Here is a 27,691-nt window from a genome sequence, read left to right as displayed (position 1 = left end):
GCACAACTCACTCTGAAATCATGATACATAAATAGTATAACTCCATTTATCCCTACAGCATTCCCTACCTCTTCTCCCCTAACTCATTTTTGGGAGGAATGGCAAAAAGCTTAAGTATCTGCTGCCAACAATCTAAAAACAAGTCAGAGACACATGGATATCAAAAGAATTTTTTATTATGAAGGGTTAGGAACTCCCTATCCCTGCAACCTAAAAAATGTGGGGAGGAAGAACAGTAGAAAGAGAAGTAGATCAAAACACTTACTCAGACAAGCTTCATTTACCTTCTCCCCTAGGCTAGCACTTACCAATATCCTAGCCATTTCTAAAGAGAATAAGGACAAGGATCAGTTTAGTCCAGGCTTCAGGACATTTTCACATCCATCTCTTATGCACTGGAGCATCCCAAAGTAAATCAATCCTTTCTACTGGATATTAGTGGTTTCCTATCCTTCAGTGAGAACATCAGTTTGAGATGGGACTATGGGCATCATCTCTGGTGGGGGGCCACTCTCTTCCTTAAGGTGGCCTTGATACAAACGTCGAAGACGGGCCAGCTCTCTCTCAGGTGGCTGCTGCCACGTGTACCATGGATACCAGGCAGTACCTGCAGCTAGGGCAGGAGCCATTGGTGTAAGGCCCACAGCTCCATGGGAGTTGCTGAAATCAGTATCCCGTGGCTGTACCAGTGGGATGTGGTAGCTAAGTAAACCTGGAAAGATGAAAAATATGGGAAAAATAATAAAATAGAAGGCACTGTATAATTAGAGAAGTTAGTAAATAGTAGTGTCACGAGGCAAGAAAGGTTGAGAAATGAAAGTGAGGAGAAAGAAGGGAGGTCAACTGATGGAGTTTAGGGATAAGGAGATAGGCCTTAATGAGACTCTGAAATGGCAAATATAATGTATAGAGAAAATACAATGGGAAAAGAAAGATCTATACTCCTCAGACTCTCAGAATACACCCACATACACTCATCCCTTTAGGCCCAGGTCCTCTGCCTACTTGTAAAACACCTTGTCCCCTTCTGAATACTCACCTTGGTCTCTGGCCTTCAGGATAGCCTCTGTCAGCTTTTTATGCTGCTTCATACAGACACCTTGTAAAATGAAAAAATGAAGGAATGAAAAATATCTAGTCATCTTATGTTGGCATAATGTTTGCCTTAATATCAACTGTCATAATGTTACCTCTGGGAATAGAATAAGGTGGTGGTGGACTAGGGCTTTACAAAGATTCTTCTCAATATACAGATTAGGTACATTAGCTTATTTGAACAATTCAAGTATTAAATGCCATGTCTTCTGTAACAGATATGTAGGATCCGTTTTAGAAACTAAGACTCATTTAAATGCTCAAGGAACCTTACAATTTAAAGAAATTCTATCATTTAAAGTGAAATGTCTAACCCTTTTGAAATCAATTATCCCTCCATTTACTTTTTAGATATAGTTCTGCTTTCCAAAGCTGGGCTTGTTCAAAATTTTGTCCTTGTTCATATGCATCTCAATACACTCTTATGTATATCCTTTGTATCTTTGCTATTGGACTGGACATTTTCTAAAGGCTGATGCCTATATGTTCTATGCTTTTTATAAGTCTCTGAGAATCTAAATGAGGAAGGGAATTGTTTTCTGTGGATTCAGGAGAAACTATAAGGAGAGAACTACCCTCTAAGGGGTTGGGATCTAACCTGTATATGGGGCATGGAAGATGACACCTGTGTGAGCACAGACAAACTGCTCCAAGAGCTTCACATTCTGAAAAGAAAGAAATGGAAGGAAATGGAGGTTAAAGTAATATCAAAAGAGGCAGCAAGAAGAATAGAATATCCTTCCATATTCTATTCCAAACTTGCCAACCTTCCCCCATATTCAGCTCCTCCATAAAATTTTCCCTAACTTTAAGACAACAGTGTTCTACCCTTCTTTTGAGTAAACCTAGTACCCAAAGCCCATACCAAACATTGTTATGTCAAATTTAGCTTTTTTCTATATATAGTAGGGTCCATGTATCAGTAGGGGATACATTCCTACTTCAGACCTACCTCAGAGGAAGGCTGAAACCTCAGATATAAGTGAACACTTGCTGATCATGACATGGTTTTCTTGTACATACATATAATTGAGTTTAACTGATAAATTAAACACACAGTAAGATATTATCAACATTAAAGACAGTAATAACTTCGCACATTATTATATAGTATTGTATATGGGAGTGTTCAGGGAAAACTAGCACTTCTGGTACGAGGGCCTTTTCAGGGCTGCTCAATCACCTTTAGTGTCTTCCTGGTACGCAACTTTCACCTGTGGTTTCAAGAAGCTATAGAATGTACCGCAGCCACAACTTGGTAAATCCATCTCAGCAGATGGGCTAAACCAGGTTCAAGATAACCAATGGGCCCACAAATCCACTGGTGAATTAGGGGGATTTCTGTTTGGGGGCATGTGAAGACTTTCCCTAGTGAAATGGGAGAATGAGATCAATTTGTTCCAATGACCATAAAGGTGGTACAGCATCTCAAGCCATCACCAGGTCTCCTGAACTCTGTCTTGCCACCAGATTTCAATGACTCTAGAAGAGGGTGAAGGCTGACTACTTCATGCAAACCAGCTTCACTTAATCTATTTTTCCTCCATGGTTACGCAAGAGTATTTGAACAGTGTATATGGAATCATTAGGTACAGAGTCCAACTATACAATTGCAAGATTTTTTTCATCCCTTTTCTGTGGGCTAGAGATGAGGCTTATGATCAATTAATCAAGAAATATTAAGGTCCTAATTTAAGCAAGGCACTAGGAATACAAAGGGGAAAAAATAGTCCTTGGCCTCAAGACTGAATTGTTCTAGAAGACTGAAAGTCTTAGTCTGAAAGTTCTAGAAGAGTTGAATTCTGCCACTTCCTAGCCATGTGACCTTGAGAAAGTCACTTATACTCACTTTACAGAAAATTAAGTTCATAGTTTATCTGCTTTTTATAGGAGTGTTGTATGATTTATCTCTCCAATGGCTATGATATTCATTTAAGGGAAGTCTCCAGGCCCAGTCCTCTAGGTTTGGGAGTGCTCCTAGCAAGAAGGGTAACCATACATGGACCCACACTTGTCTCATGTAATCCCTCCTGGCAACCCCCTTTAGCTCATTCAAATAGGTCCCTCATTTCCCCCTGACATAATGGTTTAGCTATTGTTCCAGAACACACAGGGAATAAGCAGTGTTCAGTATTAGTAAAGAAAGCCATAGTTACTTTGCATGTCATAGAATCCTAAAAATAATAAAAGAGAAAATGTCTCAAATAACCATCTTTCTACCTTAATATTACTGGACAGTTGAGGGGAAAAGAGGAATGCTTTGACCAAAGTTTTTTTTTTTTAATTTCTCTTTTTATGCTGACAAAATGCCCCATTTAGGAATCCTACAATTTTGAAAATCACCCATCTATTGGAACCAGAGGAAACCTCATGATGAATTCTTATCTCATCCACTTTAGAGTACCCTGACTGGAGGAATGAGAAGAGATGAGATGAAACTTTATAAGTGATATGTTGGAAAAGGGAACTCATGTTTCAGGAAGGGGTTGGATTAAATGACCTCCAGAATCACTAAAATTATGCAATTCTGTGATGGAGTTAACCTAACACTTAAGTCTTCCTCATTCCTAAAACACAATACTCCCAATATGACTGCTCTTTCATCCTTCCTTTTATACTACTACCCCTGCCTTTCTATTGCCCCATTTTTGGATTACCCACATTATTCAATTTTTCACTCTTACAAGCATCTAAATAAACAAAGCTAGAGAAAAACCATAAAACAGCTAATAACAGAAATATAAAATTATTACATAATATTAACTTGGCCCTCTTCAAAACCTATTATGGTTTCTCTCTATCCTCCTTCCTCTCTTCTCTGTTGAGAACCTTTGCTCATATTTGATTAAAAAATTGAGGCCATTAGCCAGGAGTTTCTTCTCTCCTCATCCTCCTATTGCTCAAAATGCCTTCCCCCACAGTTTCTTCCTCCTTCATTTCCATTTCTTCACCAGAAGAGGCAGCCTCTCTTTTTGCAAAGACAAATCCCTCACCCTACATAAATGATCCCAATCTATCCCATCTTCATCAGTAGAATGCTTCTCTATTAATACCTACACTCTCATTACCCTTTAATCTCTCCTTATCTATTGGATATTTTCCTGCTGCCCAAAAACATGCCCATGTCTTCCCCTATCTTCAAAATTCTTCCCCTGATTCATCCATCTCTGATAGTTATCATCCTATACCTCTCCTCCCTTTTGTGGCTAAACTCTTAGAGAAGGCTGTTTTAATTGGTGCTTCTACTTCCGTTCCTCTCATTCTCTTAACTCTCTACATTCTGATTCCCTACCTACCTAGAATTGAAATTGTTCTCTTTAAAGTTATTAATAATATCTTAATTTAATCTAATAGCCCTTTCTCAATCCTCATCCTTCTTGACTTCTGCAGACTGATACTACAAATCAAGTTCAATAAGTACTAAGCATCTGTTAAGTGCTAAGTACCAAGAATATAAATGAAAAAAGATAGTACTTGAGCCCTTAAAAAGTCAGGGGAGAGATGAAGTCAGGGAAGTCTCAAAGTAGTGCAGCCAAGTTAAAAATGATTAGAGCTGAGGTCTCTCCTTAAATAGAGGCTCAGCATTCATGGTCCCAACCTCTAATGAGAAAGGCAAAGAGTAGTGATGAGATAAAGAGTACCAAGGCTGATGAGAATTTACAGGATAATGAGATTATCCCAGTAATGAGCTTCCTGAGGCAGAATAGAGAAGCCAAGTAAGAGAAGTATTAAAGTGGTGCAATTAGGTGAGAAATGATTTTAATATTCTCTTCTCTTTAGGTTTTCATGACACTGCTATCTCCTGGTTCTCCTCATATTTGTATGATTACTACTTCTTAGACTTCTTTTGCTGGATATTCATCCAGGTTGTGCCACTTACCCTCCTAAGGTTCTGTCCTAGATCCTCTTCTCCCTCTATCCTATTTTTCTTGATCTCATCAGTTCCCACAGATACAATAACTATCTCTATGCAAATGACTCTCAAATCTATTTTTCTATTCTTAACCTCTATCCTGATGTTCAACTTCCTACTAGACAAATGGAATTGGATATCTTAAACTCGCTATGTCTAAAACTGAACTCAGGATATCTGCAGTGCACTCCCCCTGCCAACCCTACCTCACCCCCAACCTTTCCTCTTCTTAACTCTTCTATTACTGTTGAGAGAACCACCATTCTTTGACTCCATAACTTAAGTGCCATCCGTAACTCCTCATTCTCTCCCAGGCTATATATAATCTGGTGTCAAGGCCTATGGATTCTATCCTCCTAAAACTCTTACATGCAATATCTCTCATATAGACCCTTTTCTCTCCTCTGATACTCACTACCCTGACTACCCTTGTTACTTCATGCTTGAACTATTGCAATAGACTTCTAACCAGTCTTCTTGCCTCAAACCTTTCTCCATTTCATTCCATTCTCCCACTCAGCTTCCAAAGTAACGTTCCTAAAGTATTATTATGTCAGCACCTTGCTTCCCAATAAACTTCAGGGGATCCATATTACCAACACAACCAAATATAAAATTCTCATTTTGATGTTCAAAGTTTGTCATTATCTGGTTCCTTCCTACCATTTTCTAGTTTTCTGGAAGGAATGCTTACCTCCACAAAGTCTCTGATCCACGGACACTGGCCACTCCAATTCCACATTTATCCTAATCCTCCACAGAACTGCTAGATTCATCTTCCTTATGCAATCCAAGGTGTATGTATAAGAGCAACATGAACATTCTAACATTTGGATACTTATGATAAATATTCATCTGTTCTGAATGCCACTTTTTGCAGTGAACCATTCATGACTTCATGGAATAGAGTTCCTCTTCCCAGGTGTTTGTGACATACTATTCCTGCTGAATACGCCAAAACATAGTAATCTCAGTTCAAGGCTGCATGAACAGTTCCAAGATCTCCTGGGAACGGGTTAACTCCCCTGTTCACAATCTGGGGAGGATTGGGGAGGATAGACTGTGTCTCTCGAGAAGAGCTTTAAATCTAGTGTTCTGCTTACAATAAACATTCTTTATCCCTTTTTGATAATGTTCCAGTCTTTCTTTCTTGTGATTTCTCGGATAGCTCTAAGCTGTCCCCCGACAGTTCTAAACTATCCCCTATTGCGACTCCGTAGATGTCCCCGGCAACTTTTTATTATAAATTCTTGGGGTCAGAGGTTGAAGGTTTTTAGTAATATTATACTAAAAATTAAAAATATCAGCATACTCTTTTTTTCTTTATCACCTCTTCCAGACTCCTACCTTCCTTTGCCACCATCAAGTCTGACCTCTAAAACACCAAATACATGAGACCTCTGGGACTATGGGTGTGGAACACCACCAATACTGTATACTGTCAGATTTTTTCAACATTGGTAAATTTTGCTAATCTCTATTCTGTTTCTTTTTTAAAATTCTTTGTTATACAAGGTGGTGCTAAGTTGTAGGTGATTGGGATGGAGACTGGAACTATGATTTCATTGATGTAGAAAATTCCCAAATGAGACAACCTTCTCTGCCAATACAGGGCTATACCTCCTCTGAGGTTTAGAGCCTCAGTCATTTTGAGGTGTAAAGGTAAAGGGGATGGGTAGCAAAAATATAATTATTTAGCACAGTGTAGAGAACGCTAGTCCCTGAGAGGAGTAAAGAACACTAGTCGAGATTTGGAGGTTCCTTACTCTAAAATCCACATGGAGCTTCTGATCCCGGCAGATAGGGCAAGGGTTCCCAGAAACTTTATTCCCTCGCTGTAGGAGATAAAAGAGATGGGTAGAAATTTCAGGAATTAATACACATGCCTTGTTTCAAGGTCCTTCAATCCCACCCTGTCACCCCTGAATCTTTGTGCCAGAGACCCAACTCCTTTCTCCTTTATACTCACAATGCATGTCCTTCGGGTTCGCTGTGGTGGGATTCCACCTTTGTGGTTGCGTCGATAATCAGCCCAGACTGGACGGGAGCCATAACGAGAGATGTATTCTAGAAAGGAAAAGAAGAGGAGAAAGGAATAAGAATTTATTAAGTGCTTACTATGCTAAACACTTTATAAAATGTCTCATCTATAATCATTACTAGAACTTTTTTATTTAGGGCTCCACTTTACATTTATACCCCATAGGTACAAACTATATTATCCTACAAAATTACCCTAGATATCTATGCTTTTGTATGCTTTCTCTCTTCTCAAATCTTCACCTGTTGAAATCTCTATCCTTTAACGCCTTAATTGCCACATCCTTGAGTAGTATTTCTTTCTTTTTAAAATAACCTTTACTTTCCACCTTAGAGTCAATGCTATGTACTGATTCTAAGACAGAAGAGTGGTAAGGGCTAGGCAATGGGGTCAAGTGGCTTGTCCAGGGCCACACAGCTAGGAAGTGTCTGAGGTCACATTTGAACCCAGGACCTCCAGTGTCTGGGCCTGGCTCTCAATCCACTAAGCTACCCAGGTGCCCCCGTGAGTAGTGTTTTTTTCATCCAACTTGGTGGTAATCTTTCCCTCCATTTTTACTAGAGAGACTTTTTTTTAAGTCTACTTTTTTTGCCCCTCTCTTTTATACTGGCCAGTTTCAATTTTTGCTATTTTAGTAATTTTTCCCTGGAGATGGAGCCTTTGTATTCTTTCAGTAAATATTTATTAAAAATTTGGTATAGAGTTAAATGCTGGGGGAGAGAGCACTCCTAACCCGTTTACTGTTCCCTTTAGGTTCTGCCCATCACAATCCTCTGAACTGGTTACTTACTCTGCCTTTACATTTTCTTTTTCCTCTTCCCAGGGGCATGTAATAGTACATACCTTCTGTCTCCAGATATTCCCAGGGAGCATCCTGATAAGGGGAGACTGGGGTGGAAGATTCTTCCTCAGGGGTAGCTTTGGTGCACAGTGCCCGAGGAGTAGCCTATGAAAAAGAGTAAGGGGGAAGAAGGTTTATGAGGGAAATTAAATATCTTGTTCTTCATTCCCTACCTTTCCCTCAAGAATTCTTGAGGTACTGTAAAGGTGTCAAAATTTGTAGTGATGTAAAGGAAGAATGAATACAGAAAGTACACTTGATCTTAGCAAAAGGTCCAAAGGTGATGAAGTAATGTGAGCTGACAAATAGGTAAATTAGATTCTGAGAAAGAAGCTGTATAGGTGTCCCAAAAGTCCTAGTGCAGTTTTAAGTTATTAAAGGAAGATCATTCCTATCCCATCCACTTGAACTGATAAGAGAAAATTAAGGGTACAAGAAATCTATATTCCTAGAAAAGAAAATTATGTCAGAGGGAAAATAATCTGGGTAGCTGTTTCAGGTAAAGGAAAGGGATACCTAAGTTGCTAAGAGTTGGATAAAGTATCCAGGAAAAGGCAGTTACATTAAGATCACAGAATACTTGTGATATACATATGTTCATCATCTTATTCATTCATCGTCTCTGAATCACTGACCCTAGCCTGCTTTATAAAAAATCAGTTTCCCATTCCAGAAGAGTGAGCAATTTGAGTCCCAACGCTGAGATCAAAGGCCTCAGCCCTGTAATCAGCCCCATAATGACCATAACTAATTCACCATTGATGCTAACTTGCCCCATTTCGGGGAATAGCAACTGTGGGAAGCAGCCCTCCCCTTTATCCCCAACTAAGGACCTTCAAAGTGGTGAGTAGTAATATTATGGGGTTCAAGAGACCTGGGCAGCAGGGACCCGGGGAAGGAATATTTGGATCCCAAAGTTCTAGCCAGACCTAGAAGGGTTGTGGATAGTGGTCTGACAGGAAAGAGACCTTCAGAACAAGATGGAACTGCCTGTTAAGCTCCTCATATCCTTTCTACATACTTAGTATAGATAAACACATCAGTGTTAACTTAATCATAAGCACCATTTAAGATGTCAGAAGCATCAAGGGCCACTCCTGGTATCCAAGAATTAAAACACTTGCATATTCAAGGAGCTAGTTAGGCCTGTATACAATGTGTTATCAATGGATAGAAGGAGCTTGTTAATATTCGTGGAGTTCTTAAGAGCTCACATTAAGTATAAGAATGGAATTTCCTGGTCAAACCTTTTTTTTCCTCCTTCACTACCTGACATTATGAACACAGTGCTTGCAAAGATAAAGAGTATGTGTTTGGGGGTGCTTCGGCCACGTGGAAAGAGAAGCGCTGCTGCAGGGCCACCATGGCAACGCAGCACACCCATATTCCCCTTGTTAACTGTTGCCATGGGAACATGTAAAAAGTACTCAGGAAAGAGACAACTCTCAGGAACTATGTAGCACCCCTCAGCATGCGCACCAAATCCAGGGGGCAAGACGCAAGAGAGTAGGTAGTGGGGTAGCCAAAACTATCTAGACAGGAAAGCGGTAAGCTTTCTCCTTCCTTTCCGTACCCTAGAAGGAAGCTCCTTCCGGGCCGGGCGGGAAGGAGAAGACAGGTAGCCGAAGTCAACTTTAACCAGGGCCGAGTTTTGCGAAGGGGAAAGGGATCAGTAGAGAGGAAACTGCATAGATACCTGCACCCAGCGGACACCTTTGATAGGTGTGAGGCACGGGAGCCGCCTAAGTAGCAGTGTTAGGAGAGAGGATGCCATCTTGGTGTACGGCTAAGGGAGGAGAGGGGACCAGAAGAAACTGCGCATGTCCGTAAGAAGGCTGGGTGGGACTAATGCGACGAACGCGCAACGCCGGGATGTGGCTAGAGGCGCATGCGCCAGGAGGGGCGTAGGAGCGAAGACGACCAATTTCAACTGCGTCACAATAGAATTCGCTATCAAAATTATAATTGCTCTAGCCAGTTCGCTATGGCTCCTAGACACACTACTGAATCTTGTACTTCTAAATAATTTTGCTGTTGATTTTCGGCCCTGTGTTATTAGTACGCATGCGCGGCGCCAGTTGGGCCAACCAAGCGTAAGGCTTAACGCCCAAAGGGTGGGGAGGAAGAAGATCAGGAAAAGAAGAGAGGGCGGGTCCCAACCAATCCTCGCAACCCTAGTCGCGAGCCGAGGGTTGGGTGTGGAAAGCGGAAGAGTGAGTTGAGGGATAGGCGGGGCGTAGGTTATGGTAGGACAGCCAATCAGCTTGCGGATCCTTGATGTGGTTGGCCAATTAGCTTGCGCCTCGCGCACAATGGCGCGAGGTGTCAGTATCTCGTGAGCGCGCTAGTGTGCGCGGGGCGGTGCCCTTGTATAAAAGGCGTCTTCCGAGCGAGCAGCCGCCATTCTGGGGTTCGTTTAGAGGTGAGTACGGGTTTTTTGTCGGTTGGTTTGTTGCGGGGCTGTGTAGTGGTAGAGTAGTGAAATGGCGGCGGGTGACAATGAAGCTTATTTTAGTGGTTCTAAGATTTTGGAGACCGGAGGGTGCGTCTTGGGAAGTTTGTTAGGTTGAAAACGAGGCGTAGAAAATATTGTAGCCAGTAATAATGACGTTTTCGTTTCCTCCTTTATTTTCCTCTTCCCAGGTTCGAATTTAATCGGAGGAAACGGCCCGGCCACGAGGAAAAAAGAAGCAGCCGTAACAGCATCTAAATCTAAAGGATCCTTCGAGGGGGGGGGAAGCAGCAGCTACCAACCCAACCACTTGTGTCTTCTCTGCCCCATCACCCTATCTTGTTTCCCGTCCCCTCTCCCAGCCCAAGCTTCTTGGGACTCAAAATCTGTGGCTGAAGGACCATCACCACAAAATCTATCAAAAATAATCAACCACCTTTACTCCAACTCCCAACTCCCGCCAAATCTGCCCATCCAGCGTCTCCTTTTTGAATCCACTCAGTTTTTTGTTTTTTGTTTTTTTTGTTTTCTAAGACCCTCTCCTTAAGTGGAGTGGGTAATGAATCCTGAGTTGGCTTTATTTTTTAAAAGACTTTTTGATCCAATGAGGTCCCCCAAGTAATTAAGCTTTGGGTCCTGGTTGGTTTTATTTTTTCTCCAAATTTTAACCCCCCCTGAGCCCGAGGTGCTGACGTCGCAAAAAAATTGGATAGTAAGTGTCGAATTTTCAAAACCAGCATTACAACAAGAAATCAACGTTTCCCGTTGTGAAACAAAAATGAGAGGAAGAAATGAGATCGTAGACAAAAAAAATAATTGAGCTGGAGAACGACCAATCCGGTCGCTTGAGTCTCCATTAAAAAAAACAAAAAACATTAGGTCTTAAAGTCTTGTTCTCTCTCCCCTACCACCTCCCTCTTCCCTGCCCTGGTGCAGGCACGGAGAGGGTGGGGGGGCCGACAAGTGAGGATTTTCTTGATGGTTAACCCTTGGTAATCCAGCCAATTTTCCAGACTGCCAAAGCCATAAAAGTTCGATTTCTTTTTATAAGGAGGAATGGGATCCCTTCCTCTGGATGCCAGCAGTCTTTCGGAAGGGTTAATGAGCTCACATACAAAAGACGTGGATCTTGTGGCCTAAAAGTCCCACTTCTTTGTGTGTGAGACAAGCAGGGGCGCCTTTCAATTTGCCAGATTAATAAGCAATCTGTACATAAAGATTGCAGGGTAAGGAGATGCGCAGATAAAATATTAGAAAGTAGCTGGCTACGACTTAATGGTTAAATCCTCTCTTTATATTTTAATGTAATTTGCTTGAGGTATATATATTTGTGTGCTTTACATAGGTGGCAATCTACGAATAAAGATTGCAAGACACTTAAACCAGGGTAAAATATAGTGCCAATACATCCAAAAGTGTTAGTTGGGAAGGTAAAGAATGTCTTGTAATTGTTGCAGTTTGCAGTTTTTTTTTTAAAGAAGAAAAAATGGTTATAACCTTTAACTTGATTTTTTTTAAATGGGTGCAGTTACAGAGGGTGGAAATTTGGGGGGGCAATGTGGGGAATTAAGGCGTGTAATTTTTAAAGGCCATTTAGTGCAATTGAATGCTAGATTTCTAAAAGATTTGTGTCGTTAAAAGGAATTTTTTTTTCTTCCCTGCTTCAATATGGCGACTTTTCCTTGTCCTTTTGTCTCTTCTGAGCGGCGTTGCAGGTTGTGTCTTTACCCATTTTTCTCCTGTCCTTTTCCCACCTTGGCCTCCTTTGTTGGGAGGGGCCCAAATACCCTCCCCCTTTATCTGTAGTATAGAATGGGGGTGGGCTGTATTAGCAGTTTTGACCCTCGACTGCAAATTCTTACCCTACTCCATGCAGGAGAAACAACTTTTAAAGTAACATTTTAATTGCCTTTGCTTTTACAAAGTTCTTGCCAAATCAAATGAGGTTTTAAAAGTTAAACACAGTTTTGGGAGGTACTTTTTGTTTAGTTTTGTTTCTTTTTTTAAACTGGGAACGGGTGTTAATGGGCTGTTTGTACTGTAACCTTTACGGCAAACCGTAGATGTTTTTTCCTCCTTGGGTCTCTTCTCCATTGCAAGATGGCGTCCCTGCTTTGTTGTTTTTCTCCCTCTTTCCTCTTGCCAGCCGGAGCATAGGGCTGGTTTAGGAAGTTGGTTAAAGGGGGAGGAGCAGTCTGGAAAGGTGATGTAATCCGCTTTCCTTCACTTCTCTCCACCCTCTTGAAACTCCACCCCTTGAATTTTTGCCTTTTGAGGCATGCTCAAACTTGTGAGGAGTGGAGCCTGGGACTTATCTTCTTTTTTTCTATCTACAGATTTGATCTTAATTGTTTCTGTTCTTTTAACTTTCACAAAGCACCCCTTTTTATCCCACAAACCAGTAGGAATCTGTTAGGTCTTTAGGAGTTGCTTCTCTTCTACAGGGGGTGCCTGTGGGTAGGTTTGAGGCTTAGCAACAGGACCAGTTTTTCTTCTGTATACAATATCCTAGGAATTCCCTTACATGTACACACTCTGGGAGACAGAATGGAGCTTACCCATTTCTTTTCCTTATCCTAAAATAGATCTGAATCCAAAGGATAAGAGTAATCTGGGTGAGTTAACAAGTCTGGAAAGGAAAGATAAAATAAATCTGTGATCTAGATATGAATTTCCATTGTTAGGCTCTTATTAGAGCCAAACCTCAGTCTGGGGACATTTTCACCTTTTTGAGGGGTAAGGGTGGGTGCTAGAAGGTTTTCCTCTAAATTTCCCATCTTCCTCCTTCCCATCTTTTCTGGGTTTTGGGGTAAACTTTTGTGTTCCGTGCTGTACCACCTCCAGTTGCTTAGCCTCCTGTACATTGGTACTAGGATGAGGAGTGAATCTTTAGGAAAAAGGCCGCAGTTGTAAACTCAAGGCAGGGGGAGTCAAGCTTCGTTTTCTGGTAAGCAAAACCTTTCTGGTATTAATTACATTTCACAACCTTCATTTCTGTTTTCCAAAGAATCATTATTTTTTGGATTTTTTTTCCTTTTTTCTCCCGCCCAAACTTCTGGCTAATAATGGAAACATAATGTTCTGTTCTCCATTTTCAACTCATGCAGTGCTGTAGCAACCAGTGCATGTCCAAGCCATGGCAGTACTCAAGGCTGGTGTTTGTGTCCTGTCCTGTCCTTACTCAATTTTTTCCTCCCAATTATCAAATCTTTTCCAAAAATCTTTTCAAGTTTTAAGATCCTTGGGTTCATGCCATTGTGAACCCGATCATTCTCTTCCCCAGCAAATTTTCTGCTGGATGTATAATACCCTTAAGGAATTTGTAAGTTCATATTTGAGGAGGTCCAGGATACTTTGTACTCTATGTTGAACCTACACTGCCATTGTTTTTGAGATTTTAGTTAGCCCCCCCCCCCCCCCCAGCACTCTAGATGGTAGAGGAATTATTGTCTCTACTATATGCCTGGGGATGTGAAAATAATACCCCATTCAGTTCCTTTAAACTAGACTGGGGGGGCAGTAATTATGGGAGTTTCTGCTGTGTGAAAGTTAAGGAATAAAAAGCTTTAGAAACCAACTTGGGAGTGCCAACCTACTTACTAATCATAAGCTTGAGTTAAATGTTATTGGCTCCTTTGCTGCCTTATAAAGCTCTTGATCTGGCATTTCTCTCTGTTAAAGATAAGCAGGCTGGAATCCCCCTGCAATCCAAGTGCATAAAAGCCTGGTAGGCATATAAATGAGAGAACAGGTACTAAAGGACATGCTTTGCTGCATGAATGTAGGCCACGATTCTTGTTTCTCCAAGGAGCTACATAGTCTTACTAATTTGTTCTCCTGTCAGGGCAAGGCACAACTCAGAAAAATTTGACTACCAAATAACAGGTGCCTTTAAGTCCCTGGGGGGTGGGGAAAGCAATGTGAATTTTAGGCCAATAACAGAATTTACCCAGAAATACAATAGAATATAAACCATGCTAAACATGGCATAGTTTCCCCTCCCTTTTGTTAAACCGGAAGAAATAATTGTATTTTTGGGATAGGCAATATTAAGAGATCTCACTTTGAAGTTAAATGTGGGTTTACTCTGAACCCACTCATCCTACTAGTAATGATGAAATTTTAGAGTTTACTCCAACCAGTTGATTGACAAGGTTTTTTACTCTTTATCATTAGTGAAATCAACAGAATAGAAAAAGACCTCAAGGCTGGATCCTTTGTATACCCATAAGGACTCATTTCTATGTGCTTCCCCAAGCTTTCCCAGCTTTTTAAAAGAAAAGCTAAAGGATAAAGCACCCAGATCAGTAATAATGAGAATCTGGCACAGGTATAAGAAACCTGTATTAGAGTGGCTATGAGAGCAAAGGCCCTAAGAGAATAGGGATTTATTTATTTTTCCTTTGTTTACTTCTTTGGTCAGGGACTCTATTCCTGCTCCCCCAGGAAACTTGGCCTGCTTACTGGGATGCATGAATCTGGCTTCTCTCCCAGAGGAGTGAAGAGTTTGTTTTCTCCATTTTCTTCCCACCTCCACTCCATATTTTTTGTAAGTTCTACCATTCTTGAAGGAAATGAGATCATGTGGCTTCATTTTTGGACCCTTTTTATTCCAGAAATGACCTCAAGCTCATTTACTCCTAAGTTTTACATTCCAGTCTCTAAAGCAAGAGTATTTTTTTAATAACCAGTTATTATGAATTTGGAAGTCCATCATAACTTCATTCCAATTAAGAGATGTCATTCCATTTTGTCTTTAGTTTTCCACTTTAGTCCAAGAATAGAAACACCTAACTCTTACTTTGTTCTTTCTGGTTCTCTGGCACACTAGTTCTGCTTCTGTCTCCCCTGCCACAAGATACATGTCCTTTATGGTGCCTAAAAGTGGAAATTTGTAGGTTTAACTGAATGCTGAACTTTATTTGGGTTAAAGCTAGTTTTCCTGGGAAGTTATCTCGGATCTCCAGTGGTAGTGACAGCTTTTCATGAAAGCCTTTTTATGGTAATTATTTAAAACTACTCACTACTTTGATAGCAGGCTTGAGATGGAGGTGAACACAACACTTCTGCTCTGATAGCTACATCTAATTTCTGCTGTTCTCTATTCATTACTTAGCTTTTTGTATAGGTGAGAGAAATTTTCTGTTCCTGTTGAACGAATTTATTTTGATGGTCTTTAACCTTGTAGCTTGAAGCTAATGGGTTATTTTGCTTTCTATTAAGTAAAAAGAAGGTAATACTTGAGATTTCCTTCAAGTCCTTGAAGATAATATAGTTTGTAATCTAGTTGGGGTAGCAGGCCTAGCTTTTTTGTATTAGATAGGAAAAGGTCAGTGATTTGGAAATGAAAAGAATCTTAAGTGTTCTTTATACCTGGTTTGGCAGTAGATAAGTAGAGGTCAAGTATGGTAATAGAATGCAAAACTATTCTTTTGTAATGTTATGACAAGAGGTACTGCATCCTCTACAGATTATCTGGTATGGACCAAAATTATGTTGCTTTTTTAAGTTGTCTCTTGGTGGTTGTTAGTATGATATTCAGATTTAATGCTATTACAACTTCACACCTCAGAAAGGCTCTGCATATCTTATGACCCTGGCCCTTGGTACTTGAGAGAAAACCCTTTATCTCTTTGTCCATTCAAATTTGTATAAGGATTAATAGATCTGAGTGTGCCAAACCAAAAAATTGAAAATATTTATCAGAATTTCATTCTACTAGGGAAATTTTACTTAAAGTTCCCTCCTTTCCTTTGACCTCTGGCCCAGCTTATACCCTTCCCCCATGGAAGGAACAAAGAAGCAACATTGGTAATTCAACAGGAACTTTTTAAAATCCTGTTCTATATCTTCTTAAATTCAGTGCATCAAGTTGCTGAGTCCAAGAAATGGTTCTCTACAAATGTCTTTCCCCATATCTCTTATTCTCACGGCCCTTCTGCTCCTCTTATTCATTTATAAGTTACTCTCTTGGGAGAGCTGGAAGATGAGATGTTTGAGTGTTAATACTTAGAGAGCTTTTGTCTTCTGAATCATCTTGAGGATTCTGACCTTAAAAGCACATTTCTTTTCAGGAGTGTAGCCTTTTTGCCTCTTATCTAAGTTTACTTTCTTAAAATTGGATAAACTACAGGTTTCCTCATGGGACAAGAGGGAAAACCACTTGTTTTCTCCTGAGACTTATATATCTTCACTCTCTTACAGATGTTGGGGTAGGCCGTGAGCAGTCATAGAAAATAAGCAGTAAAGCTTATATCACCCTTGGACCCCGCACAAAGATATTCCTCTGATTCAAAGGAGCCTTTGTTTGGAGAAAAATTGTGTGAAAACCCTATCCTAAGCTTATCTCCTATGTAACCTTACATAATTTTGAGAGTCATTCATAGAAATTATTTACACCCTAATCTTTGTCTCTTATAGCATTTCTTCCTTTCCTGACTGTCTTTTGATGAAGAAATAGAAGAGAACTATTTTTTTTTATTGTATTTTTCACTCCTGGCTCCCTTATATTCAGTCCATACCATAAATTCCTATACATAGGCTTTGGAAATTGAGGAAGCTGATGAAATTCTTTTGATTTACCATCATTACTTCTGAAATTTTCAAGTTGACCAAAATATTTTTATTATTGGTTTGTTATTAATAAGTAACTCTACACATAGCCCAAACTTTTATTCTATATGAGATAAGAGAGCAAACATCTCTGATTTATAGCTTCTTAAATGTCTCCACCTCTTTCTCATACTACTGTTTTCCCAATTTTAGATTTGCTCCTTGTTCCCAGTTTTATCAGTATAATCTATCACAATTTACCTATGCATTGGGGTGATGCCAGAATCCTTTGGAAGATAACTTTTTTAAGGGCTTCATTGTATTTCTCATCCCTTAAACTAAATTTATAAGAATAATTTAGAACAGAAATGTTGAAACCTGATGTTGATAGCTCCCAGTTCTTAAGACTTATTTATCTAGGAATAAATGAACCATATTCAGATCTAGGAATATTTGACCAAATATGTAATACACTGAAGTGGTTTTGAGAACAGTCAGCTTCATCTGACACAAAATTAACTAGCCTTTTAAAAGCATATTATTATAGGACCTTGGGTCTTGGACCCTTATCTACAGCCTGGGGGGAAACTCAGCCTTTCTAATGGCTGAATTTGGAAAGGAAAGAGACTTTTCCAGCAACAGTGTTTACCTCTTATAAATGTGTGTGTGTGTATGTATGTGTATATATACATATATGTGTATATGTATATATATGTTTTGCCCTTCTCTTTTTAGTAATGACAGTCTTAAGTCTCTTCATTTCTGGATCACTGAGGAGGGGCTAAATAGCCATTTGGGGTCTTGCTTGATAGAAATTAAAAGAATTATTAAACCCTCTTTAGTTTGCTGTGTTAATATCAGATGGGCGATTAGGAAGAAGTGTATTATTGGAAATAATCCTGTCACAATCTTTGACATATTTTCTCAATCTTCTCTCCTCCCTCAGGCTTTATCATCATGGGCTCGGGCCCCATTGACCCTAAAGAACTCCTTAAGGGCCTAGACAGCTTTCTTGGTCGAGATGGAGAAGTCAAAAGTGCAGAAGGAATAGCCAAGATCTTTAGGTATGTATAAATTGCCATTGAAATGGATTTCTGGAATGAGATGACCAAAAAAAGAAGTGGATCTATATTACATGACTATGATTATAGTAGGAAGACTTGAGAACTGTAACATTAGGGAAAAGGGGAGTTATATTCAGTATCATATATATAACACAATTAGCAAAATTTTATTTTTTTATTAAATATTTCTAATCAACATGGAATTTCAGTAGCACTGGTAGTAATCTGAATAAATAACTCCCATCACCTTCCCTTGATTTCCTAGCAAGGCCTGTATATGGAATCTATAGAAAGACTTTGTTTTATAACTGTCAAACCAAATTCTAAAATCCAGTTAACTGGTAAGGGATCTGATGCTATTTTTTGTTATTGTATTAATTACATGAATGGCATTCTTGTTTGTAGCCTTAGTTTTACCAATACAGTGGCCCTTAGTTTAAAAAAAGGAAGAGAATCAAAATAACTCATGGCCCTTGCTAAAACTGGTAACAAATATAGTGACGATGAGCGTTAGTATGTGGCTACTGATTATTTAGAAGGTTATGAGAGTGGTCTTTGCAAGGGAAATAGTGCATAATACTCCCAAGATTTAATTGTACATATTTCTCCTATTAGAGTCCCCCATATTGTCTTATATATATTCCTTTCTCCTAGAGACCACTGCTCCTCTCTTGTTTCTTAGATTGAGATCCAAAGTTCCTCATGATCATCCTTCCATAGTGGAACACAGAGGCTCAGATTCCTCTGTGAGTAGAAGATGTGTTTCTCTTTCCCAGCTCTTATCTCAATTTAATTTCCCTTATAGCTTGATGAAGGAAGCTCGAAAGATGGTGAGCCGCTGTACCTACCTAAACATTCTCTTGCAGACCCGTTCACCAGATGTACTAGCCAAGTAAGTAAGACCTAGGAAGTAGAGATGGAATGGAATAGGGGATCAGGGCATTGAAGAAGACAGGAACATAGAACTCCTGAATTCTGATACACCTTCTGTCTATCTGCAGGTTTATCCGAGTTGGTGGCTACAAGCTCCTTAATAATTGGCTGACTTACTCAAAGACAACCAACAACGTACCTCTCTTGCAGCAGATTCTACTCACCCTTCAGCACCTACCCCTTACTGTGGATCATCTCAAGCAGGTAATTTGGCTTTCATCCTTTCTCAACTGAGTATATTGCATAACTGATAAGAAAATTATATCTTATTAAACTTACTGTGTTTCTAGAGCATATGGGACTATAAGTTGTGGGAGATGGAATCTTTCTTCTCCTTATGCTTGCTTCTCTTCTGTTTCCCATATTTTAGAACAACACAGCCAAACTTGTAAAGCAGCTGAGCAAGTCAAGTGAGGATGAAGGTAAGTTCATTCTTTGTTCTCTTCTTGTCTACTTTTTCTTTTGCTTCCATTTTACCCCTCTCTATCCATCTCTCACCCAGCTGATCCTCCTCTTTCTATCCTCTTTCCTTTCTACTTATATCTCCCTTTTTGGTCTTATATTTACCTTGTCCCATACCTAACTTTCTATTTATATAGCCTCTGGAGTCTAGTCCTTGGCGGATTCATTGTTGATGGCATGGACTCTTTAATAGCAATTTTGGAGCATTTTGAGGGGCTAGTAATTTCCTTTAGCAACAGTATTATCAAAGCCAAGGTTTTTTTGCTTTGTTTTGATCTTAAATTTTATTTATTTTTAGCTTTTTTAAAACCTTTCCTTCTGTCTTCGTATCAGTTGTAAGATCAGAGAGAGCTGCAAAGACTAGGCAATCAGGATTAAGTGGCTTGTCCAGGGTTATACCACTAGAAAGTATCTCAAGGCCATGTTTGAACCCAGATCCTCCAGACTCCAGGCCTGGTTTTCACATTGTTACTTTTTAAACCCTTATGTTCTATATTAGAATAAATACTGTATATTTCTGCCAAAGCAGACAGTCACTAAGGGCTAGGCAATGGGAATTCAGTGACTTGCCCGAAGTCACAAAGCTAGGAATTGTCTTGGGGCAGATTTGAACACAGGATCTCCCATCTCTGGTCCTGGCTCTCAATCCACCAAGCCATCTAGCTACTCCCTCTATTATTATTTATTATTATTATTTAGCTTCTAATTCTTTCCCTCCAACCTCCCATCAAGCAAGTAAGAAGAACAAAATTTATTATAGCCATTACAATCAACCACAACAAATTTCCTCATTATCCATGCCCAAAAACAGATTTTTATTTAAATCCTAAATCTACACTCTTGAGTCCATATCCCCTCTGTATCAGAAGTAGGGTTAAATTGTTTTATCATGAGCCCTCCGGAATTGTGTTTGATCATTGAGTTGATCAGAATTCTCAAATCTTTCAACAAAGTTGTTTGTCTTTATAGTATTGTTATATAATTGTTCTTTTGGTTCTGCTCACTTCACATTGCATCCATTCTATATCTTTAAATATTTTGAAAACTTCCTTATAACTTCTAGGACATCTCTTCTAGTTATGCTTTCTTTGACTCTTCTTATGACATGAATTCAAGTTTTGTCATTATGCTGATCGATCACCTTCTGACTCAAAGCTTCTAAAATGCAACATTCAGAATTTTATACAGATCTTTCAGAGGACTAGGTGCACAGGGATAATCCTTTCCTTCATTCTAGAGACTTCTGTTAATGTAATAATTATCCCATCATGCTGTTGGACTGAGTTCACTAAAGCCACTTGATCTTTGCCATGTCTCTCTCTTGATCTGTTTATGCAACAGATTTTCCTTAAATCCTAGCCAGAGTTTATATTCCCACTTCTCTTCTTCCTTTTCCTGCCTACTCCTTTGTACCAATATCTTTAAGAATTTTCCTTAAGAACTGTTTTCAAAAAGGAGAAAAACCAATAATGGATTATTATTATTATAAAGATAAGAGGGCCAATTCCCACTCTCCTCAAGCAGTCTTTTATGGGGTGTTTGATTTGGTGGCTTATTGGAATTATTACAAAGGAGTTCTTAAGAGAATAGAACTAAGAAATATGCAGAGGTGGGGGAATAGGAAGGGGTCCTATGTTTTGTTACAAATTTGTCTAACTTATCTTCACTCTATATTTCTGTCTTCTTTGAAGAACTCCGGAAATTAGCTTCAGTTCTAGTCAGTGACTGGATGGCTGTCATCCGCTCTCAGAGTAGCACCCAGCCTACTGGTGAGTTACTTTGTTCCTATTCCTGGCATAATTAACTTCCAAGGATACTAGGGAGGAGTTCATCTTACTCATTTGTCCTGGAGGAGCCTTCTTACCATACAACAATAGCTGACATTGTATAATGTTTAAAGGTTGCAAAACAATTTATCCACATGGTCTCATTTATCCTCACAACAATCCTATGAGTTAATTACTACATGTATCATCATATCCATTATGCAGATAAGGAAACTGAGGCAGACAGGATAAGTGACTTTCCCATAGTCAGACTACTAGTGTTAGTGACAAGTTTTGAACCCAGATCTTATAGTCTCCAAGTCCAGCATTGTCCACCATGCTTCTCTCCATTTAAAATCTTTTCTTTTTTTCTTCTTTTTCCATAGAAAAAGACAAGAAGAAAAGGAAGGAAGAGGGGAAAGGACGCACTACTCCTCTTGAAAGACCCTTGCCTGAAGTGAAGGCAGAAACAAGAACTGAAGAGGCACCAGAGAAGAAGAAGGAGAAGCCTAAATCTTTGCGAACCACAGCTCCTAGCCATGCCAAGTTCCGTTCTACTGGTAAGATTGAGTCCTGATCTTGGAAGGGAGGATACACATACATACATACAGTCATTGCCTTGGGGGATAAAAGTTATTGATTTGTGACCTACTTAAAAGGGTAAGGACAGGCATTTTAGGAATAGTGGTAAACATTGATTTAGCAAGGAGAATACAAGAAAGCCAAAAAGAGAGCACAATATCAAGAATTGACACCATGTATACCTTTTTCAGGCTTGGAGCTGGAGACACCATCCCTGGTGCCTGTGAAGAAGAATGCCAGTACTGTAGTCGTTTCTGACAAATACAACCTAAAGCCCATCCCCCTCAAGCGGCAGAGGTATGTATGTATTAGAACTGGTAACATGTATTACCTGAGGTTATAAAAGGATTGGTAGGGAGGACTTGAAAGCAAGCAGATTTTTAACAATTCCTTTCTCTTAACAGCTCTTCAACTGCACCTGGTGATGTGGCTCCTCCAGCTGAAAAGAAATACAAACCACTTAATACAACACCCAACACCACCAAAGAGATTAAAGTGAAGATCATACCCCCACAGCGTGAGTAGAGCCAAGGGCAAGGGCAAGCAGTAGATTCTGTAGCTAGGGGAATGGAGATTGATTTTTTTTCCTAAATTTTCCATTTAGTCTTTTATTTCTCTTAAGTCTTTCAAAGAAAGTCTATTTTTCACGTCTCATTTTATAAAAAATCTACCAAATTTCTGGCCTTTCTTTCCCTCTATGTGTCCCTTTCTGTTTCTGATTTTTAGTCTTCCAGTTCCTAGAGTATATACCCCTTGTTGCTCAGTCATTGTTATACACTTCCCCCTCTCCCACTGTCAGCTAACAACCCTCATCTACATTTAGTATCCAAAACTAAATTGCTAAAAGATAAGTCTGGTAACAGTTAAGACTTTCTTATGTGAATTTCTATGCCATCTGTGCTTTCTGACATTGCTATCATCTTATTTTAGATAGAGGGAGATCTCACTATCCTATTTGGCCAATATATTCTTTGTCACTAATTGTTATATAGGGAAGTATGCCATCTGTAAATCCGTCCATCAATTATACACTCTTTTCCTTCCTTCTCTTTAGCTATGGAGGGCCTGGGTTTCCTAGATGCCCTCAACTCAGCACCTGTTCCAGGCATCAAAATAAAGAAAAAGAAAAAGGTTTTGTCACCCACAGCTACCAAGGTATGAATCCTGGGCGGTGGTGATGTGGAATGATGGAGGAGAAAATCCTTGGGTAGGGATTGGGAAGTGTTCATAAGTCTCTTTAGGAGCCTTGTGAGAGATTGTGTTCCTTTATGGTTTCTCTTAAAACCTATTATGCTCTCTATGGCTTCTCAATCCTAATGAGCCCTTTTTCTCCTATAGCCAAGTCCCTTTGAGGGGAAACAAAGCACAGAGCAGAACACAGCCAAACCTTCTTCACCAGAGCCAGCGGCTCCTGCTGAGGCCATGGACATAGAACGGCCTGGAACCCCTGTCCCTCCTGTTGAAATTCCAGAGCTTATGGACACAGGTAAGAGTAGAGACTGAATGTCTAAGATTCTAGAATGTCTGGGTCCTGAGAAAAGGGAACTAGGTTTGGAAAACTGAACATGGAAAAACTTTATTTAGGGTCAAGACTCCATACTACTTTAAGTGATAATTCTGTTTACTCAGTTTAACTTGTGGTTCTGTACTTTTATATTCTTGTGGCTTTAAGCAAGTCACTTAACTTTTTAGGGCCTCATCTGTAAAATTAGGAGTTGGGTGAGATAACCTCTCTGATGTCTTGCTTTAAATCTAATAGTCTTTAATACTCTTATAGCCTCCTTGGACACAGGAGTGCTGGATGCAAAACCAGTGGAGAGCCCTGGGGATCCAAGCCAGTTGACAAGGAAGGGCCGGAAGAGAAAGACTGTGACATGGCCTGAAGAAGGTAAACTGAGAGAATACTTTTACTTTGAACTGGATGAGACTGAGCGAGGTAAGAGGGTAGATTGATACATAGGGGCACCTTGGAGCTGTGAAAGATGGAGGGTAATGGGGTCTTGGAAAGGTCCATCTGACCTAACTCCTCTGTGTTCTCTTCTCCTTCTTTTCCTTCCCCCTATCCCACACCTCCCAACAAAATAAATAAAAATAGTTAATGTGAACAAGATCAAAGACTTTGGTGAAGCAGCCAAGAGAGAGATATTGTCGGACCGTCATGCTTTTGAGACAGCTCGGCGTCTGAGCAATGACAATATGGAAGAGAAGGTGGCATGGGTGTGCCCCCGGCCCTTGGCCTTACCTTCACCCCTTGTTTCACCGGGTGGCAATAGCCAAGAGCGCTATGTCCAGGCTGAACGTGTGAAAGGAATCCTGCAGGAGCTCTTCTTATCCAAGGAGAGGTGAGCAGGGGATAAAACTCAGTGAGGCAGTTGGTTGAGAGAGGGATAAGGTGAGAAATTATTACTGGGAATCTGGGCTTAATGGAAAAGTAATCTTAACATCATTTTTTTCCCTGTACAGTGTTCCTGACAGTCCTCATGAGCCTGACCCCGAGTCATATGAACCTGTTCCTCCAAAACTCATTCCTCTGGATGAGGTAGGGTATTTTGGGTATTTGTCTTTCAGTCTTTGTCTATGGGGTAAGGTGTCTAATGTGTCTCATTGACATGTTTGATTTATCATTATTCTGATTTTTTTATAACTTTAGGAATGTTCCCTAGATGAGACCCCATATTCTGAGGCATTAGAGACTGGTGGACCAGGTGGTTCCCCTGATGGGACAGGTGGCTCCAAGCTGCCTCCAGTCCTGGCCAACCTTATGGGAAGTATGGGTGCTGGAAAGAGCCCCCAGGGTCCAGGAGGTGGCGGCATCAATGTCCAGGAGATCCTTACTTCCATAATGGTGAGACAATCTTTTCATGAGGTTCTCCTTTTTTGCCTTTTTTTGTAACCTTATCTCCCTGATTATCCCTCCTACATGGTATCTCCCTCTCCTTCAGCCATTCTTCCCTTTACAGTTATGCTTTTGATTTTTGCTATCCCCATATCTGCTGACTGACCTCTTTTCTAACTCCTCTACTCTTTTCCACAGGGAAGCCCCAATAGTCACCCTTCAGAGGAGTTGCTGAAACAACCAGACTACTCGGATAAGATCAAGCAGTTGCTGGGTAACCTCCAGGGCCAGGCCCAGGGGTCTGGGGGAGGAGGTGAGGAAGCCCACTTTAGGTTTAGAGGTGAAACACAGCCAGGTAGATATGCCCCAATTAAAAATTGGAGGTGGAATAAGGGAATAGTCTTAGAAAAAGAACTTGTAAAGAGACACAAAAAATGCCAGTAGGAAGGGAGTAAAGAGAGAATAGAATAGTTCCTAAAATAGTTAAGGCTTTATTTTAATTTGATCAGATTGAGTAGACACTCAGCCTCTCACTTTTTAAATTGGGGCCTGTATATTTAATGGGAGGTAGATCCTCAGGGTAGTGGTATTAATCCTAGAATCTGTCTTAAATTTTTTTTCTTCCTCTTAATTCAGTGCCCCATGGGATTTTGGGACCTGCCCCAATGGCTAATGGTTTCCCACCTGGAGGTCCAGGAGGCCCCAGTGGCCCCAAAGGCATGCAACATTTCCCCCCTGGACCTGGAGGCCCTATGCCAGGTGAGTGGGATGGATATTTCTCTAGGATCCTGAAAGAGGGAGTATGAGATTGACCTAAACACAGGAAGAAGTGGGAACAAAAACATGGTCGTGAGCCTGACCAACATGCAAATATCTCTTTCTTTATAGGTCCCCATGGAGGGCCTGGTGGGCCTGGTGGTCCAGTGGGTCCACGACTTTTGGGCCCACCCCCTCCTCCCCGTGGGGGTGACCCCTTCTGGGATGGTCCAGGAGATCCCATGCGAGGTGGTCCAATGCGAGGAGGTCCAGGACCTGGTCCTGGGCCATACCATAGAGGCCGAGGGGGTCGAGGCGGAAATGAACCTCCTCCATTTCGAGGAGGCCGGGGAGGCCGCTCTGGGGGAGGACCTCCCAATGGACGAGGAGGCCCTGGTGGAGGAATGGGTGGAGGTGGTGGCCACCGTCCTCATGATGGCCCTGGTCATGGTGGACCCCATGGTCATCGGCCTCATGATGGCCCTGGCCATCGAGGCCATGACCACCGAGGCCCACCCCCCCATGAGCATCGTGGCCATGATGGGCCTGGTCATGGAGGCCACAGAGGACATGACCCCCATGGCCATGGAGGAGGTGAGTGTTCCCTATGAAACAGTATATAATAGTTAAACTCCTTTTATATCCTTTAGAATGTCCTAGAATTTCCCATATTCTACCCCAAATTGTCTTCCCTGAGTCTGGTGGTAGCGATGGTGATGGAGGGGAAAGGGACAGGGTCATTCCTTCTCTCTGGGGCCTCTAATGTCCATCTAACCGCATACCACAACTTCCACAGATATGTCAAGCCGCCCTGTGTGCCGACACTTCATGATGAAGGGCAGCTGCCGCTACGAGAACAACTGTGCCTTCTACCACCCGGGTGTCAATGGGCCACCCTTGCCCTAGGGGTTACCAATCAGTGGTACCCTGTTTATGACTGCAGCCTCCCTCCCTTCTTGGCCCTTTTGCCCTGTTATGGCTTCTGTGAGGCCCACCTCCCCCTTTCCCCAGCTGATGAGGAGCTGGACCCCCTTCCTCACCCCCTGTTTGGGGTTTTGGGGATTTTCTAATCACTGGTGCGCATTGTTGTACATATTTCCTCCAGTCAGGGGAGGAGAAAGACTGATACATCCTGTACCCCTGGACTGCTAAAGAGAAGACCTACTGGGCTTTGCCCTGTGAGGGGCTGTTAACCCAGCCCTAGCCTCCTTCCAGTATTATCCTGGACCCTGCATATAACTATGACTGGTTATCCTGAAGGAAGGGGAAGAGACCCCTCTACAACCAAGATAGGAAAGATGGACCCTTTCTATCTTTGGTCACCCATGTGAACAATCCCCTGACATGGTGTCTTTTGCACTTATTGTGAAATCATCCTATAACCAAGCAGGTTCATTCATTCCTTATGGGGGTGGGGATATGATAAGGGGTGCCTTCTTATTTCACTGCACTAAGAAGGTTCCCTCCAAGCTAGGTGTGAATTATCCAACACACTCTATGCTTTGCCTTCCTCCTTTCTCTTCCTATATAATATACACATCAGGACCTGTACTTTGCACTCTGAATCCTTTTTAACAGTATGACACTGCAGCCTTGTATGAGCACCCAGACCAGCTTTATCAGTCCTTCATACCTTTTGACAAAAGTCATCCGTATTCTTTAAACCCGATATTTTTTCAGCTGGTATAGGTGAGATCCCTGGTGTCAGTCCTCCCTTCCCCTTTACTAACTGGGAGTTCTGTAAAACACTCTTAAGCAAGACCACTCTGTCAATATGTCAGTGATCCCAAGTCTGACATAGTCACACTACATGCACTGCCTTTTGAGAGTTTTTCAGCTCCAGTCCCTCTTACCCCAAACCATGTCAGTGTGAGGCCTCTCTAGGCCCAACCCCATCAGTCACTTCTGTAAAACCCCACCTGGCCCTTTCCAGGGTGGATCCTGGACAGTATTGCTGCCCTTTCCCAATTTTCTCCTTTGCCCCATCCCAGCGTCAGTTGTTTTCTGTGAAAACGGCAGTGGATGGATCGGGTTTTGTGCAGGGCCCCAGGTTTAGAGCCACAATGGATTGAGGATGATTATTTTCTTTTTGTTTTGTATATTTTGTACATTAATAATAAACAGTGGAAAGAGAAGCTTATTTAAAACCCTTTGTGTGCCTTGATTACTTTTCTGAGTCCTAGACTTCAATGTCTTCTCATTGTAACATTGGAAAAATTGTGTGAGGATCAGCTGAAGCATTTATATAATTACTTGCTTTGAGTAACAAGTAGTAAAGGAAAAACACAAGTATGTACAGCTGGGATCCTAATAAGAGTGAGTGCATCTGGAAAACAGCATCTTGGCTCTTCCCAATGTCTTCTGAAGCATGAGGCCAATTGAACTTTTGAATTGGAAA

At 41.0% G+C, this 27,691-nt stretch overlaps 2 protein-coding genes across 10 annotated transcripts; one reads left to right on the top strand and one right to left on the bottom strand.

The window, feature by feature from the left end:
• Positions 1 to 158: 158 nt before the first annotated feature.
• On the bottom strand, positions 159 to 10,072 carry MRPS18B (mitochondrial ribosomal protein S18B). Its single transcript, XM_001375484.4, has 7 exons — positions 9,587 to 10,072; positions 7,893 to 7,995; positions 6,978 to 7,075; positions 6,775 to 6,843; positions 1,694 to 1,760; positions 1,040 to 1,099; positions 159 to 712 (listed from the first exon to the last, which is right to left on the bottom strand). Exons 1-7 carry the CDS (start codon positions 9,662 to 9,664, stop codon positions 447 to 449), a joined length of 741 nt encoding a protein of 246 aa, XP_001375521.1. The 5' UTR covers positions 9,665 to 10,072; the 3' UTR covers positions 159 to 446.
• On the top strand, positions 9,294 to 27,440 carry PPP1R10 (protein phosphatase 1 regulatory subunit 10). Of its 9 annotated transcripts, none has more exons than XM_056817836.1 (20): positions 10,143 to 10,312; positions 10,534 to 11,054; positions 17,841 to 17,958; positions 18,764 to 18,850; positions 18,960 to 19,095; positions 19,262 to 19,313; positions 21,045 to 21,122; positions 21,506 to 21,679; positions 21,893 to 21,998; positions 22,106 to 22,218; positions 22,756 to 22,856; positions 23,040 to 23,187; positions 23,479 to 23,589; positions 23,797 to 24,043; positions 24,165 to 24,240; positions 24,352 to 24,546; positions 24,736 to 24,811; positions 25,174 to 25,296; positions 25,426 to 25,887; positions 26,090 to 27,440. In XM_056817836.1, the coding sequence occupies exons 3-20, from the start codon at positions 17,852 to 17,854 to the stop codon at positions 26,197 to 26,199; spliced, it is 2,502 nt and encodes an 833-aa protein (XP_056673814.1). In that variant the 5' UTR covers positions 10,143 to 10,312; positions 10,534 to 11,054; positions 17,841 to 17,851; the 3' UTR covers positions 26,200 to 27,440. The 9 variants fall into 9 exon arrangements, with proteins under 9 accessions (XP_007483549.1, XP_056673814.1, XP_016286427.1 ...); XM_016430941.2 differs by having other exon boundaries at positions 24,736 to 24,850; XM_016430940.2 differs by having other exon boundaries at positions 23,479 to 23,637.
• The last annotated feature ends 251 nt before the right edge of the window (positions 27,441 to 27,691 follow it).

This window comes from Monodelphis domestica, chromosome 2 (genome assembly GCF_027887165.1).
Source record: "Monodelphis domestica isolate mMonDom1 chromosome 2, mMonDom1.pri, whole genome shotgun sequence".
In the NCBI taxonomy this organism is placed as follows: domain Eukaryota; kingdom Metazoa; phylum Chordata; class Mammalia; order Didelphimorphia; family Didelphidae; genus Monodelphis; species Monodelphis domestica.
This window is presented reverse-complemented; position numbering and strand designations above follow the sequence as displayed.

Bases quoted from the DNA above. Each gene is read 5' to 3' on its own strand.
- MRPS18B (XM_001375484.4), bottom strand. From the start codon at position 9,664: ATGGCATCCTCTCTCCTAACACTGCTACTTAGGCGGCTCCCGTGCCTC. The intron at 7,996-9,586 runs GTATCTATGCAG...TCTTTTTCATAG, and splicing joins AAGGTGTCCGCTGGGTGCAG to GCTACTCCTCGGGCACTGTG. The intron at 713-1,039 runs GTGAGTATTCAG...TCATCTTTCCAG, and splicing joins CCTGAAGGCCAGAGACCAAG to GTTTACTTAGCTACCACATC.
- PPP1R10 (XM_007483487.3), top strand. From the start codon at position 17,852: ATGGGCTCGGGCCCCATTGACCCTAAAGAACTCCTTAAGGGCCTAGAC. The intron at 18,851-18,959 runs GTAAGTAAGACC...GTCTATCTGCAG, and splicing joins TCACCAGATGTACTAGCCAA to GTTTATCCGAGTTGGTGGCT. The intron at 24,547-24,735 runs GTGAGACAATCT...TCTTTTCCACAG, and splicing joins AGATCCTTACTTCCATAATG to GGAAGCCCCAATAGTCACCC.